The 17,519-nt window shown below is 42.9% G+C and overlaps 2 protein-coding genes across 5 annotated transcripts in view; both read left to right on the top strand.

Moving 5' to 3' along the window:
* LOC128744499 (extended synaptotagmin-2) overlaps positions 1-8,780 on the top strand; it is a 35,538-nt gene extending 26,758 nt beyond the window's left edge. For all 4 annotated transcript variants that reach the window (XM_053841555.1, XM_053841553.1, XM_053841554.1 and 1 more), the window contains 4 exons: positions 6,479-6,527; positions 6,583-6,759; positions 6,857-7,840; positions 7,903-8,780. In XM_053841555.1, the coding sequence (XP_053697530.1) occupies positions 6,479-6,527; positions 6,583-6,759; positions 6,857-7,840; positions 7,903-7,992 (1,300 nt within the window). In that variant the 3' untranslated portion in view covers positions 7,993-8,780. The remainder of the gene's footprint in view (positions 1-6,478; positions 6,528-6,582; positions 6,760-6,856; positions 7,841-7,902) is intronic.
* A 6,955-nt stretch (positions 8,781-15,735) lies between these two features.
* The window catches only part of LOC128741916 (protein CREBRF homolog), a 39,494-nt gene continuing 37,710 nt past the window's right edge, over positions 15,736-17,519 (top strand). Inside the window, exon 1 of the mRNA XM_053838039.1 lies at positions 15,736-16,202. The gene's annotated coding sequence lies outside the window, so the exon portion shown is untranslated. The remainder of the gene's footprint in view (positions 16,203-17,519) is intronic.

Here is a 17,519-nt window from a genome sequence, read left to right as displayed (position 1 = left end):
GAAATCTATGAATAGGTGATGCGTAGGTACTTGGTATTCCGTTGTCGATCGCCCGTTCACAAAGCCGGCTTGACAACTTTTTGCTAGCGGCAATAAACGGCGAAAGATGATCTAAGATAGCACTTTATAGGCGGCGTTGAGAATGGTGGTCACTCAAAAGTTTTCACATTCCAACTTGTCGCCCTTCTTGTATATTACTCCCTCCTTCCACTCCTCCGTGGCGGTTCTCTATCTCAGATCTTAACTATCAGCAGGTAGCCAACCTATCCGAGCCTATTTTGATAAGCCAGCTGCATTGTTGTTCTTGATCTGCTTGATGGCTTCGTTCACTTCACGTATTGTGCGGGTCGGCACATCACCATCATCCACCGTACTGATATAGTCATACTCCGTGCTGTCTTGGTGTTCCTTTTCCGTGGCATTCAGGTGCTCATTACAGTGCTGCTTCCACCCTTCGATCACCTCACGTTCATCTGACAAGATCCCTTCGTCTTTATTCTGACATGTTTCGGCTCGCGGCACAAGCGGCGGTCAGTTTCTTGTAGGATTTACGTGTTTCCTGAGATCGATACAGCTGTTACATGTCCTTGCATTTTTTTCACGCGGCGCTTGTCATTCCGGAAAAAACGGGGTTTGCTGTCTGCGTATCAGTCTGTATCATTCCACGTTTTGACGGGCTGCACTCTTCTCGTCTAACATCCTCTGGCATTCCCCGTCGAACTAGTCGTTACGTTGACGCAGTAGTACCTTTCGCTGAGCTGTTGATGGCTGCTTTAACGCTCACCCTCGCCCGGCAACGCGGTGTCAATGTATTGCGCGTACTCAATAGCGACTTCAGGTAACTTTAAATTATACCGTGGCGGGCGACGGTACCGAATGTTGGTGACAACGGAAAGTCTTTGGCGCACTTTAACCATCAAAAGGTAGTGGTCAGAAATTCTGAATCGAAGTTTGCACCACGATAGCTTTTAACGACGATCAAATCAAAACGGGGTCAATTTGCGAGTCCGTCTGTTGTGGTGATCTCCTGATGTACCGATATGGGAGGCTATGCCGGACGTGGGTACTTCGTATAGCCATATTTTTGGAGGCGGCAAAGTCAATGAGTCGATGGTCATTTTCGTTCGTAAGCGAGTGTGCGCTGAACCTTCTAATAACCGGTCCGTATTACTTCTCCTGTCCAACCTGATTGTTGAGTTCTCCGATGACGATTTTTACATCATGTCTTGGGCAGTTGTGTTACGTGTGGGTTATGCGCGTTGGTAATGCTAATCAATAACGGCCTCTGAACCTCAACCTAGTAGTTAGGTAGTTGATTCCAGAAGACCTAGTTAGCTGCTTTATTGAATAAGGTCTAAATAGTATGGGCACACTGACGAGACACTTTTGAGTCCCTTCGAGACGCGGTGAGGATTGTAATAAAGTGACGGCTTATTCTGCATGCTATTCAACATCACTCTTGAGGGGGTGATATGACGAGTCAAAACAAGCGGTTTTGTAGCTCAAGTACGATCTGGGTAGCAGCCGCATTGACCGCTCCCCAGACGTCCGAGCTAGAACACATCCTTTGGACTAAGTTATCCGGAGTAGTGTTCTGTCCGCTCACTGCCATCATGTTGCTTCTCACGCCCGCGAACCGAGGGCATATGAAGAAAGCATGTTTTGCAGTTTCCTTAACGTCCACGCATTCGGGACACGCGGGGGACTCCACATGCCCAAACTTGTACAGATACTGTCTAAAACAACCATGCCCTGACAGAATTTGTGTCAGGTGGAAGTTGACTTTGCCGTGGCGCCTGTTGACCCTCTCCGGATAGTTCCGGGATAAGTCGATGTGACCACCGGCCTTTCGTGGAATCAGTTTATGCCCGCTGCCATGTGATCATCGAGGCCGATCTTGTGGTACTCCGTATGCCTCTAGTTCCACGTTGTTTGATGCACTCTGCGTCCTCGCTGATGATGATACCAATAGGCATCATACCCGCTAAGACGCAGATTGCGTCATGTGAAACTGTGCGATACGCACTCGCCACTCTTAAGCACATGAGACGATAGGTCCCAAGCAACAATGTAAGTTTTATTGTACTCTTATGGTGGTCTTCAAGACCAATTTTGGTCTTAAATGCCATCATAAGAGTGTAATAAAACCCAAATTGTTACTTGGGGTGCTTTCCAGCTTGGCTAGATAGCCATACCTGAGTATGGACTGGACCACGTTGGCTAAAAGCCTTCGCTTGCTGCCATATACCGCAGAGCTATTAGACATCATACGAGATAATGCCGAAATAACTGTGGAAGCCTTCTTGCAGGAGTTTTAAGGACCGCGTTGACGAAATAGTGCAGTCCCCGACGCTGATATTTGCTTGCTGCACCGACTTGCGGTTGTTCACCCCGATAACCTCCGTTTTATGATGCGCTAGGTTCAGTTTTCTGGATCGCATCCAATCTTCAACAATACTTATAGAGTGGGCAGCCGTCAACTCAACCTTCCTGATAGATTCACCGTAGATTTCCAAGGTGATATCGTCCGCAAAGCCGACAATCACCACCCCTACCGGAAACTTTAGCTTCAACACCTCGTCATACATGACGTTCCACAACACCAGGCCCAGTATGGAACCTTGCGGAACCCCTGAGGTGATTGGAACGCATTTCTGACCCTCCTCCGTGTTGTAGCATAGCACACGATTATGGAAATAATTTTCCAGAATTCTGTACAGCGACACCGGCGCTTGGACGTTCCGAAGCGAGTTGGCTGTGGAGTCCCAGCTAGCGCTATTAAACGCATTTCTCACGTCGAGCGTGACAACTGCGCAATAACGGATACCTGTCCTCTTGGGCTGGATTGCCACCTCGGCTGTCTTATAGCGAATTCATATATTAACCTGGCTCAGGTCGATTAGCACTCAGTTTTAATCGAAGTGCTGTCAAAGCGTTCATAAATCAACCGAGATTGCATTTCGGTTAAACTGACAGCATTCAGTTTGAAGCGCAGGTTAAAACTGTCTAGCATTACGGTTTACGGGTCGACCTGTCAAACTGCCCGTATCGTTCATAAATTTCGGGTTCGAGTTAGCACGAACCCAGGTTAATTTATGAATTCGCTATTATTCGACAGACAAGTTGGCATCCACCGTAGATTTGCCTTTTCGGAAGCCGAATTGATTCCTTGACAGACCGTTTGTACCCTCCGTGTATTGTATGAGTCTGTTAAGGATAACCCTCTTAAGTACCTTGCCGGCAGTATCGAGCAGACAGATCGGCCTATATGACGAGGGGACACCCGGAGGTTTTCCCGGCTTCGGCAATAGGACCAGGTTCTGTCGCTTCCATCTGTCCGGGAAGTGGCTATCTTCCAGGCATCTACCCATTACTGCCCCGAATAATTCGGGAGCCTCTAGAATAGCCGCTTTAATGGCCATATTCGCGATACCGTCTGGCCCCGGTGCCTTGCTCACCTTTAGGAATTTAACAATCTCAATGAGTTCCTCGTTCGTTACCGTCACTTCCTCCCCGACTTCCAAACCGCCGTCGCCCACGTTACTTTGGATGTTCGGCTGGGAGGCCGACCATCCTACGCTATGGTCTGAGATACTGAAACTTCGGCCGTGGGACGACTCAGCGGCCTGGGGTCAGGGCCTTGGCTCGTGGCGCGGAAAGAGGCCCTCGATGATCCGCTCTAGCATCTCTGGCGTTTGCTCAGCGGGCGCCAACACGCCCTTGGACTTTGCCATTACGACCCTGTAGGCATCACCCTACGGGTTCGCCTTGGCACTATCACATAACCCTTCAAAGCAGGCTCGTTTACTAGCTTTTATCCCGCTATTAAGCGCTGCGCGTGCAGCAACAAGTGCTACTCGACATTCAGCCCGTTATCTGACCGACACCATAGCGGACCGCCTGATGGTCACTGTGAGTGTAGCCATTGTCTACTGACAGTCTGACAGTCTCTTATCAGACCAGGACTGCCGAAAATCACGTCGATGATGCGGAGTCTCACCGTTCCTACTGAAGGTACTTGTGTTGCGAACGAAAGGTGTAGCGGACTATTTTTAGAGGAATACAAACTGAAAGCGGTTAGAGCCGTGAAGTACAAACTAAGTTTCACGGGCAGGTAAACCACGAGCTACAGGCACTGCTTGGAAAGATTTCCATCGTACACCTGGCCAAAATCACGCGGTTACGGTGGGCCAGCAACTCGGCACCGTCTAGTGACGCACTAGGAAATGAGAGGTTCATCGTGCTAGATGGCTCGAGCTGGTCGAAGCTGACTTGCGAGGCTGAGACGCTAATGGAATTGGCGACCAGCAATCAAGGATAAAATAGAATGGAGACGAGTTCTTGATACAGCTCGAAACACCCAGGCTCTAAGCTGCTAAACGATGCTAAGATGCGTCCTGCTTCGTTGCTAAGGGTACTGCCAGAGTGCAAGCGACATGCGACGCGACGCAACATTCCTTACTGTAGTTATACGCGCAGCCCTTTTTCGCCCGAAGCAGGACTGTGCATTTAGCAACATGAGAGCGAAGTCGTGTCGCGTCGCTGTCGCGTTTACTCTGTACGGGGCCTAAGATGCGTTCCTGGTTGGTCGTGCTACATGTTTACTACCTATACTATATAATGTAGCTCATTACAATATATACTAGACCGATTTCACGAGCAATTGAAGGTGAAACTAGTCGTCATCGATTCTGCAAATTTCAAAGGCAGTTTTTTTTTTGTTTGAGACAAAATACCTGTTCATGAAAATATATTCGCTGTGTTTAGATTGGCAAGAAGAATGCAGCGAATACATTTCTATAAACAGAACCCCGCTTTTGGGCCCAAAAGCTGCTTCCGAAATTGGCCTATCCGACGAAAAGTTAATGACCTATTAATCAGAGTCTCTGGGCATAAGCAGCAATCGAATTTCGAGTGATCTACTAGTTTACTCTAGTACTTTAGCTTTTTAACTGTATGCAGTGTACTTACTAGAGTAATAAATCTTTTGAATGTAACCCCTGTAGCGCACTTAGGCACTTCTAGTTGTAACAATTTATTTATGACTGAAATTGGTCATATATCGATTACCACAACTGGTTTGTAACAAACGTGCTGGTAGGGAAACCTGTAATATTTGAACTATAATAAAAACAAACACTAAAAATAAAAGTAGCGATTACCGAAATGGGTCTAAAAATGCGTCAATTACTGTATTTACATAAAACAATCAATGATCTAAGTTTGCTTGGTTGTCGATTTAGAAACACAATTTATTTTCTGTGAATATAGAGAATCATTTAAATTCGTGGTAGACCATTTATATTCCTGCTTCGAAATTTGACATATCATACCAATCTCGATTGAATATTAGATTCCTCTGGGTCAAAATCGTGAACTAATAATTTGCGAGTGTGTGTTAATCAAAACTGTCTCCGAATTTCAGTCAAACAGATCAAACTGAAACACTTGAGTCTAGCAATCAAAGCCACTGTTTTTGTACATAAATGAAAACTCTTCCACAAATCTTCCATGCCCAGCATACTTTAACACCGCTTTCCGACAAAAGCTGAATTTTAACAACTATACTCTACAGCACAGACACGAAAAAACGATCTCTGCAACACGGATATCGATTTGTGACCTTCGTCTATCGCTAATTCTTTCTTTCTTTTGTTTCATATCGTTTCTCTTCGCAACGCGTCCCTGTGTACTGACCACCCATACCTGCCACTGCCAAAAAACATTCTGATCATGCTACCATTCAAATACTAATCCCAATTGACGTCCATACGAAAATAACCTGAATCTAAACATTCCTTAAAACGAACAAAAAACCTGAAAGGCTTGTGTTGACGTTACGCATCGAACCTTGATTGGCATAAAGTTATTCGACTGGGATCGAACCGGCGATCACGACCCTCTTGGCAGGTTTGAAGACAACTGATAAGTTTGCTGCTCCTTTTATGTACTGTAAAAAAATTTATTATCGTACTTCGATCGATCAACTCACGCTGTTTTTCTTATGATTCTTCTGCGATCTAATTTCCTGGAATGGTTTCTTAATCAATTAGCTCACAATTCTTCCGTTTCTATGATTTCTGTCGTCTCTTTTGTCAATCAAAATATTTCTAGTTTTCTTCTACTATAGTTGCTCCGGGATTTTCTTGGTTTCAATCACGTTACCTTTTTTCGGTATTTGGCCGAGGTTAAAACCATCATCGCTTAACACTGCAAATGCCTTCTAATTTCGAACTACTGTTCAATATATTAACCATACGTTTCGTTTTGATTCGGATCCCATTCAAAATGGCTGCCATCATCTGTATTTGTTCGGTTGCTTGCTGCATTGCATTGTTTTCTAACTTCTGAACTGAATGTTTGTTTTTAGCTTCTAAATTTTTTTGATACGTTTATAATAGGCTAGAATTCTATAACCTGCTAAGCATTATATCAAGAACTAATATTTGATGTTTCCTTTTATTCCGAAACCCGGCAGAGCTACGGTCGAGATAAGCAGTGTCACCAAAAATGGCGAAATTGACACGGTAAATAAACTAATTTATGTAAATATCAAGAAAATCAAGATATGTTCTGTTCCAGTGGTTGACTCTTGAGCAAGCTAAGCATGGTTTGGTTCATCTACGATTGACCTGGTTTGCATTGAGTGCGACTAAGGCGGATCTAAAAGCTGCCCTGGAAGAAACTCAGCTGCTGCGCGTGACGTCGATGAGTACGGCCCTACTGACGGTGTTTATCGATTCCGCTAAAAGTTTGCCGGTGAGTAATAAATACAATATAAATAATAATCACTTTGTAAAGGTGATTAGGAGTTTTACGATTTTAAGTTACAATGTGCTCTTGTGACCTTTCGCAGCAAGCACGCCAGCAAAGCCAGCCTGATCCTTATCTGATCTTAAGCGTTGGTAAAAAATCCGAGCAAACCACAGCACAAATGCGAACCGATTCGCCAGTGTGGGAGCAGGGATTCACCTTTTTGGTTGGCAATCCGGACAATGACACTCTACAGCTCAAATTAATCGACCAAAAGACTGGCAATTCACTTGGAACACTTATCTACATCTTGAGCGCACTGATGGATAAACCAAATCTGGAAGTTATGTCGCAACCTTTCCAACTGCAAAAATCGGGACCAGAATCGAAAATAATTATGTCACTATCGTTGCGTATTTTGAAACGAACCCGTTGTGATACGCCAACTACTGAAGCTGTTTCCGATAAGACATCTACATCCGAAGGTTACGGTGGAGATAGCTCTCTATCAAGATCCAGTTCCGTACGCACTGCACCAGCAGTCGTTGCTGATTCAACCACATCGGAAACGGCTGTTAGCTCTTCTGTAAAGAAACAGGACTCTCGAAAATCAACCTCTTCCGGAATTATTGATCAAATGTCCATTCAGGAAGAGCCATTCACCGTATTGAATACAGTAATGATGGCTACCCCGCCAAGAAGCCCCAATCTTAGTGAGAATGGAAATGAGCTGTTGCGTCGTAGTCCAAGTACTACATCCAGTGCTGGATCGGCTGGTTTGGGTCGCATCCAACTAACGATTGCATTCAGCGTACAGCGGCAACGGCTGCTAGTCATCATCCACAAAATAAACAATATTCCGCTGAAAGACCCCAGCAATATTCCAGATCCATATGTGAAACTCTATCTGCTACCTGGGCGTACAAAGGAATCTAAGCGCAAAACCAATGTCGTAAAGGATAATTGCGATCCTGTTTTCGATGCCACATTTGATTACGTCATTTCGAATGCTGAACTGGTCAACTCGGAACTAGAGGTTACAGTGTGTACACAGAAAGGGTTCTTCGGAAGCCCTGTCATTGGAATGGTAATTTATTTAACTTTTTAAATGTTGCTTACGCTGGTTGACTTATTTGGTTTCTTTTACAGCAAAAAATTTCTCTCAATGATGCGGAAATTTCTTCAGCTCAGGGCTTGAAAGCGTGGTACGATTTATTGCCTGAATCTAAATTCGAATAAATATTATGAAACGAAACAATTGTTATTATGCTCGTGAACTTAAAGTGTTTTATGTTTGACTTTTATATAGTTTTTATAGATTGCATATTATGGATATTTTCTGTTTAAAGATTCTTATTGTAGATAATATACATTGCAAATATGCACATTTTAATAACTCAATCGTCCATGAACATTTAAATCTCAACAATTGTGACCATTTTGAAGGGCTAAAAATTCAAAACACTAGTTCAATAGGATAAGCACTCACGTAAAAGCATAGAAAAATAAAATTTTTCACTCATTTTCGAACTACATGATAAAGAAAATTTTCATATTAACAAATCGTGAGCCATTGACACAGTAATTTTACAGAAAAGTATTGAAACATGAACAAACACTGATTGTCTCCGCAACGTGTCAATTAGTAGAAACTCCGTAACGAACAATTCGTAAAAATTCAAACCAGAATCCTGCATTACAGCAGAGCATATGCTTTTTAGAAAAGCATTCCGATGGCCTTTAAGACTTGCGCTTGATATTAAATAATCTCACAATACAACATGATAACAAAATAAACGGCACAGAATGAAACAATATGAAGCACCAGTAGAGAGCTTAACATTTGAAAATATGGCACAATCACAAATTTTCAACAAAAGGAAATAAATACTCGGCACTATCAAATACGCAGACATTGCTCGCAGTAAGGTAATGTATTTGCAAGAAAACTACTTTTTATCTGAATATTATTATTCGAAATTTACTTACATACCAAATGAGAGGAAACGCGATATAAATCAACTGTTATCGATTACTGAAAATACAATCATGTATTTCATATTTTAGAAATTATTTGCGCTGTTGGACTTCTTTATATCACATTCCAATGAAAAAGAAATAAATAAGAAATTATATTTTAGTCAGGCGGACCATAAAATCCCTTTTTTAATTTTTTCTTATACTGACTTTTCAATTTTGTATGACTTTGACCTCCCGGAGGTACCATAAGACATTAGTTCGATGGGACGCATCGCTCTGTGCCGTTCACCTGTCGAGGAGATGGTGACCGTCATAACGCCCATTCCATCACAGTCATGCTTGTAAGATATTTTACACGGACTTAGTGTTTTTTGTGTCGCTTGACAATCTAGTTTCCCTGCATCTGTCAAGACGTGTACCGATACAGGGATGGCGACCGTTCTGACTTCTATCCTCTTCCGGGCACCCTCATAGAGATTATTATCAAACTAAATACTGCTCCGTCGTGCACACGACCATTAACATTACTTATTTGGTCTGCATGAAAAATTGGCGAACTTTGGAGTTTATCCTTGCCATGAGGGTCAGTGCAGACTTGTTGGCAACCAATTTAGCTGCGTTTGTCCAAGATTTTCGAAGTTTATCTATAGCTGTTGCTTATTGTTTGTTCTGGGACAGTTCTCTCGTCACCAAAGCCCAATACCGCTCGATGGGGCGTAACTCTGGACAGTTAGGTGGATTCGCCTCCTTCGGTACAATAGTTGAATCAATATATATAGAATGCCAGTGTCGCTGCAGTGCTCGTGGTAAACATCGCACATTTGAAAATTACGTATTTACACTGTATGCGCACATGTGTGAGTGATCAATTCGAAACGGGAATCTGATTGTCAAACTAAAAAGGCAACCCAATAAAAAATCCTTCTGCTTTTCCGTAAATCACGTAGGATAAATCACCCGATTTGGTCGTTTTGGGGTATTTCGTCGGCAGGAAAATTTTCTATTGGGCAATTTGACAATGTAGTTCCCGTATCCAAGACACGAACCAGCAACATGTTTGCCACCAAAATATACATGAAACACCAGCGACACTGGCATTCTATATATATATTGATTATACTGGTACAATATGGACTCCATTAGCATCATACCATTCCAAAACATCTTTGGCGTAGTGACAGGATGCCAAATCAGGCCAAAATAGCGCGGGTACATCATAGCTGTGTAGGAACGGTAACAATCGTTTCTGCAGGCATTCTTCACGGTATATTTCCTTGTTAACCGTTCCCGTAGTGATGTAACTTTTGCTTGCTCGACCACAGCTGCATATGGCCTGCCATACTAAATATTTTTTGGGGAACTTGGCTTTCTTCTTTGTCCCAAAATGCTCTGCAACGCCGTTCCGTTTCCTGGCAGTGTAAAAAGATATACAAGGAAGCTGTTTAAACTTCGTTAAATATTCGCGATAAAGCTTACGAGCGCGTGTTTTGGCCGTCGTATTTTGCTTATCATTACGGTTTGGCACAGTCTTCACCTTGAAAGACATCATGCCTTGTCGTTGCTTAGAAGCGTGCACGAATGTTGGCGACATTTTTATTTTCCGAGCAATGGTACGTACAGAAACATCTGGTTTCCTCCGTAATATTTGTTTTACCTTCGCATCCTTGTGGTGGTTCCTCAAATTCGTTTTTGTTCCACTTCCCTTCTTCCTAGCTGTTGTCAAGCGAGTATCGAACGATTTTAAAACACTGTGAACAGTGCTTGGAGCAAAGCCAAGCTTTTGGCAAGTTTCCTTAATGAGAGATCCGGATTTTCATTGCGACCGCACACAATTGCTTTTCGCACCTGCTCTCCTTTTGACGCCATTTTACGCTGAGCGCTTGTAATATATACAAGTGTTAGCCTTGGTAGCACGGGCACCCATGAAACCTGTCTGATACTGCCCTACGAATTCTCTTGCTATTGGGGATTGACGACGCAACAAAATCAGGGAGAGCACCTTGTAGGTGGCAATGATCAACGTGATGCCGCGGTAATTACAGCAATCTAGCCGATTGCTCTTTTTGTAGATGAGACAGACTACACCTTCCATCCACTACTCCGGTAGTTTCTCCTCCTCCCAAATCCTAGAAATTATCCAATGAAGTGTCGTTGCTAGCGGTTCTTGGCCATTTTAGGTAGAGCTCTGCCGGGAGTCGGTCCTTTCTGACCGACGAAGCTTCAGCTGACGATCTATTCGAAGTCTTCTTCTTCTTCTTCTTCAACATAGAGCCGGGGTGGCTCGTGCTGTTTCAAGCACTCGTCTCCATTCAACTCGGTCTTGGGCCACTCGTCGCCAATTTCCTAGTCGTCTCAGAAGTCGCAAATCGCTTTCGACCTGGTCGAACCATCGTGCACGTTGGGCCCCCCTGTTCCTGGTGTCGGTGGGGTTGTTTAAGAGTACTATTTTCGTCGCACTGTCGTCCGGCATCCTTACGACGTGTCCGATCCACCGTAGCCTGCTAACTTTCGCTAGATGTACGATGGGAGTTTCCCCAAGCAGTGCCTGTAGCTCGTGATTCATACGCCTCCGCCACTCTCTGCTTTCAGTTTGTACTCCGCCAAATATCGTCCACAGCACTTTCCGCTCAAACACGGCAAGGGCGCGTATGTCCTCCGTAAGCAGCGTCACGGCTTCAAGTCCATAAAGAACTACCGGTCTAATAATGGTTTTGCACATTGTTAGCTTCGTGCGGCGGCGTGTGCTTCCTGATCGTAGCGTTTTACGAAGGGCAAAGTAGGCCCGACTTCCCGCTTGGATGCGCCGCTGGATCTCCTTACTAGTGTTGTTCTCCGCGGTCACCAGCGATCCCAAATACACGAACTCCTCTGCCACTTATAGCTCGTCGCCGTCAACGGTTACCGTCCGTGGGAGACGCGCGTTTGTTTCCTTTCAGCCTCTTCCTTTCATGTATTTGGTCTTAGACGCATTTATTTTTAGCCCAATTCTCCTAGACTCCGCTTTCAGTCTGGCGTAGGCCTCCGCCGTCGCAAAGTTCCTGGAAATGATATCGAAGTCATCTGCAAAGCCTAGAAGTTGGCTACTCTTGGTAAAAATCGTGCCTCTCGTTTCGATGCCCGCTCGTCGAATCACCGCCTTAAGAGCAATGTTGAACAGCAGGCTTGGCATACACTTTTCGCTTTGATTTTGCTCTTTTGATTACTGCTCCTCAGCCAAGCAGAATTTGAAAAGGTGGAGTATGGGGCATTTGCAGAGCTAGTAATTATCTATAATATTGCTGAAGAAAGTGAAGTTTTATCTTTAGTATTTACCGCGCTATAGGGTAGTAATGCCGTTGGTAGCAAAAAGAGCGCTCTTTTTGCTACCAAGAGGGTAGCAGCCTTATAGCGCCATAAATACAAAATGTACAGTAATGCTTACTTGAGCAATATTGTAGATAATAACAAATTCTACAAACGCCTCATACATCACTTTTTCAAATTTTGCTTGGCTGAGATGCAGTAATCAAAAGAGCAAAATCGAAGCGAAAAGTGTATGCCAAGCCTGTTGAACAGCATGCAAGATAAACCGTCACCCTGCCTCAACCCTTGCCGCGTCTCGAAAGGACTCAAGAGTGTCCGGAAACCCGTGTTCGTGTATTATCTGCCATAGCTTGTCTGTAGCGACTGTATCGTATGCTGCTTTGAAATCAATAAAGATGTGATGCGTGGGCATGTACTGCCGACATTTCTGCAAGATCTGTCGGATAGTAAAAATTTGGTCCGTAGTTGCGCGAGACCCATGAACTCGCCTGATAATTCCCTACGAAACCTCGTGATATCGGTGACAACCGGCGTAACAGGATCTGGGATAGTACCTTGTAGGCGGCGTTTACCAGCGTAATACCGCGATAGTTGCAGCAGCCTAGCCAATCACCTTTTTTGTAGATGGGACAAACCACTCCTTCCATCCATTTCTCCGGTAGCTTTTCCTCCTCCAAAATCCTCGAAATAACTCAGTGTAGAGCCTTTGCTAGCGTTTCTCCACCATGATTGTAAAGCTCTGCCGGTAGGCGGTCCTTTCAAGCGGCTTGGTCTTCAGCAGCCCGATTTCTCGTTTGACTTCTTGGAGATCAGGTGTTAGGACATCTTCCCTGGGCGCTCCTAGGTTAATTTCCGTTCCGCCTCCTTCTGCGACTTCGCTATTGAGGTGTTCATCGAAGAACTGCTTCCATCTGTCGATCACCTCGCGCTCGTTTGTGATTAGATTCCCTCCTTCGTCCCTACACATGTCAGGTTTCGGTGTGTAGTCCTTCCGTGTTCGGTTCACCTTCTCATAAAACTTGCGCGACATTAGTTCGGAATAGTTGTTCTAATTCTTCGCGATCTCTGTCCTCCTTTGGCACTTTTTTCTCCTCAGGATCGTGGTCGACTGGTTCCTAGCTCGTCGGTATTTGGCCAGGTTCTCTCTAGTGACAATACTTACAAAATTTTTCCAAGCAGGGGTGATATTGCGATTCTCGTTTCGTGTGATTTTGGTTCATTTCGCCCATTTGTTTAACATGGTCGAAACGAACCAAAATCACTCGAAACGAGAATCGCAATGTCACCCCAGTTTTTTCCCCTCCACCGCTTGCTGGCATTCCCCATCAAGTCAATCATTTTGTGTACTCTGAGGGTCAATACCTAGTACCGCGGTAGCGGCCTCTCCGATTGCCGAGCGTATTCTGCCCCAACCGTCTTTGTTTGGTTTGAAGCACGTAACTCCTTGGAAGAAGACAGTGCCTCATTCAGTACCCGCGCGTAGTTCTCGGCAGCTTGCGGGTTATCTAGCTGCCTGATGTTCAGCCGAGGAGGGCGACTTTGACGTGTCCGGTATACGGTGGACAGCTTTGAGCGCACATGTACTGCTACTAGGCAATGGTCAGAATCAATATCCGCACCCCGTCGGGAGCGTACGTTCACGATGTTAGAGAAAAACCGGCCTTCTATGAGAACGTGATCAAATTGGTAATTACTGAGTAACAAGCGTTTGACAAGCTGTTATTCAACAAAAATGTTTGTTGGCTACTTATACAGCAATCCCCCGAATAACGTATTAGGAGGTGCTGCGCGTGTTATTGCTAGTGGAGAAACAGATGGTTTTGATGTTAAATGAATATAAAACAATAAATTACTTACAGCTTTGAGAAAAAAGTTACAGCATATTAATTGCGTATGGGTGCTACATTCGTTTCAGCAAGAAGATGCCGCTTCTGTTTTTTTAGGGTAATAGGGGTGTTGGGGTTAGGGTAATTTTTGGTTTGTTGAACGTTTGGAAAAGACTTTTAACAACTTTTGAGCTTTGTTAACAAAACAACTCGAGGAAAAAGGAAAAAGCGGCAGAATTTCTATTTTTCCGTTCATCTGGGGTTTTATTTCTTTTTCCTTGCGCTGTGTTTTGTCTACTACATGCCTCATTAGTTGAACAAGTTATGTTCAATGTTATAAATAGTGATAGATTACTCTAGATTTTACTAATCAATGTTTATTTCACGGCATACTAACATGTAATGTTATAAAATATGGCTATCTATAGACGCTTATTTTAAACATTCCCCGAAAATGTCCGGATCCTGGTTGACGAAAATATTCCACTGTTGTGAAATATTCCTCTAAGAATGTGAACCATTTCATATTTGACGGATTGATAGTTTTTTTTTGCTCAATGAGAGCATATAAGGTGAGGATGAAAATATTGTTTTTTCTGTCCGAGTTAAAATCGGAGGAATTTTTGATGTTCATTTGCTTTTGTGTGATAGATAAAATTCATCTCATTTCAACCCGGGTTGTTTGAACAAATTTATAATGCGATAAGCATCCATACCAATGTAAAAAATCTAACGAAAAATCAGTGAAACTTGTCGAAGCTCACTTCCTCACCTGTGCATATCTCATTGGCTCTCAGAACTTGGTTAAAACTAACCATGCTCCCGAGCAGGGTTATTTTCGGAAAACCATCGAACTGTCAAATTTTAACCAAAAAGTTAAAAATTTCGCGAAATGGTTCACAGCCTAAATAATTAATATTCATTTACCCCTTTTTGGTCATGGTGACGATATTGCGTACCGTACGGTACACACCACTTCTCAACATGCAGTTGTGTGTGTATCCTCGAGTAAAAGCTTAGCTGTTGAACTGCAAGCATTCATTGAAGTGTAAAAGCTTTTATTTTACGTTCTGTCTCGTCTGATCCAAACACTGTACAGCGTTAGTAATAATAACAAAGAAAAAGAACACGCGGGGCGCGTAAATTTCAACAAATCGTGAGCCGTGGTAAGTTTAATTGGTTTGATTATTTTTGGTTTATATTTCATGCTTTTAGCTTCCGTAAATGTTTGTTCTGTTAAAACATCCACAGCGTAGATAATATGTTTTATGTTCATTCATTTTAAACTATTTAATTTTTGTTTTAAATTGTCGAGAATTAGACTTGCTATACTAGGTACGACAGAGTAGCCTAAGTAGCTTTGAGCTCGATATTTAATATTTTTATGGCCAGTTAATTGGAAACCGAATCAGCGATTATAATGAACTATTTTTCGGTTGTAAAAAAAAATCGGAATCGCTATACAGCTTTGTTTTGAACGGCTTGCTCTAGACTTTGTTTATGTTTTCAATCCTTCCCCACGCAGCTCACAGCACATGCGCCGAATGGAATGTTTGTGGAAAAACTTTGCATATTTGAATTGCCTATAGGTACCATATTCGCACCACCACAGCGCAGTGGCGGTGACGAGTGACGGACGAATGCTCATTCGTGTGATTCAAAGTTCATTCAATCGTGCACATGTGTAGGAAGAAAACAAACTTGCGCGCGTGTAGTACTCTTTTTAATGTTTTCCTGTCTCTGGTGGTGTTCGTGCGAGCGAGTGCTCGCTTGGCTTGAATAAAAGAATATTTTTATATCAGAATTGTAAACATCGAGTCATTCATTTTCATACGAAAGTTTGCGCTGTTCAAAGATGGCCGTGTAGTGTTTGTGCTCCGCAAGTAAAAAGTGCAAGTTGAAAAGTGAAAATATAGTCTTTCTGTGAATGAAAGTTACTGAATTTATTAAGAACTATATATTTTGATTTGACTTTTTTGGTTGGTGATATTGTTAAAGAGGGTACAAAGTGTGAAATATTGTTTTGAAAATACCAATCGTTAGGTTGTATGAAATCACATTGTTGTGAAATTGTTGAACTTGAAAATTTGCAGTTGATTTGGATTGTTTTTCATTAAACCCAAAGTATATGAATGACATTCAGTAGAGATGACCCTTAGGTGTGTAAAAAAAGTTCGATAAGACAAAAACATTAAGGGCGAATTCAATTTGCGAAGCCATATTTGAAAATAAAAACAAAGGAAATCATCTGGATCCTCTCCCGGGAAGTACAGAGCGATGATATAATCATCGCTGTTCATAATTTGCCAACGTTAGTGCTTTGTGGCTGAATTCTCCTAGGTAAGTGTATTGTATTTACTTACATATACGACAATTTAACTAATATGTTATACAAATTTTCAACTGGCAAATATTCTTATATTCACATTCGCTGGGAGGTGGGAATATGAAGCCACTAGGCGAAGTTGTGTTCGAAGCGTAAACATACTAACACACTGTTCCTCCGATGTACAGAAATGATAGGACACGGGCTAACGCAGACCGTTCGATCAAAACACTTTTCCCTTCCCCTTCGGACGGAGCACGATGTTCTAAGTTTGCCTGGTTGGTTGGTTGGTAGTAAGGCAACCGGGAGTTGTCTGCGGGGAGTAAGTGGAATGTTTTGGTTCTTCGTTATTGATTGCATTGGTAGGCCTGTTGTGTCGGGACTAGGTGACGCGATTCTGATTTTCTTGCCTGCTTGCTTTTGTTATTGAGTTGAGCTCCAATCGCCAGTTTTTTGTATCAATTATCATATGCTTGCTCTTGCTTCACTATCGACTGAATCAATGATGAAGACTGGGATTATTTGTGGCTCGTAGTAGGTATTCATATTATTTTATACCAGTTGGAGTTAAGGCCATTGCAAATAATTTCAAAAGTTTTTGTTTGTTGGAAGATTCTTTACGATGATCTAAACCTATACCAATTTGATATATGTGCTTGGGAAGTAAGCCAAAACAAGTGACAAAGTTTCCTCATTTCAACAAGATTTCTTAACACCGCGAGTAAACCATTTTGATGTCCTTGCTTGGGAAGTACGCCAGAAAGAGTGACAAAGCCCCGTCGTGCCAACAGAATTCTTACGAACGCGATTGAACTTAGATTTGATGTATGTGTTAGGGAAGTGTGCCAGAAAAAATGACACAAGTTCGTTGTCCCAACAGATCGCAAATTCTTTACTGCAAGATGATTAAACCTAGCCGAATTTGATATCTGTTGGAAAAATGTGCTACAGCTGTAGTGTTCGGTTATAATATGACTGTATGAGTACGCATGCTTGCCGTTTTATGAGAAGTGTAGTGAAAAGATGTGCTGTTGATAAAATCGAAGCCCCCCCCCCCCTTCAGTGGCCTAACACCGGAAGGACAAAAACTTTATAAAATATTTGTAATGGCCTAATATATAATTAGCACACCATAAAATAGACCGACTATATTAGTGGGGATTAGTTGACGAGACAAACTGTAATACTTGTAACCCTCAAGAAAACATACTTCACGTATTACACGATTGCCCTAAACTGCCGCTACTGGCATAACAGCTCTATTTATATAGGAAACTTCATAGAAAATGGGACTGTTATGCAAGTGTCGGCAGTAAATATAACACACAAAT

The sequence above is a fragment of the Sabethes cyaneus genome, chromosome 3, assembly GCF_943734655.1.
Source record: "Sabethes cyaneus chromosome 3, idSabCyanKW18_F2, whole genome shotgun sequence".
NCBI lineage: Eukaryota > Metazoa > Arthropoda > Insecta > Diptera > Culicidae > Sabethes > Sabethes cyaneus.
The sequence above is the reverse complement of the archived record's forward strand: the minus strand, read 5'-3'. Positions and strand labels throughout refer to the sequence as shown.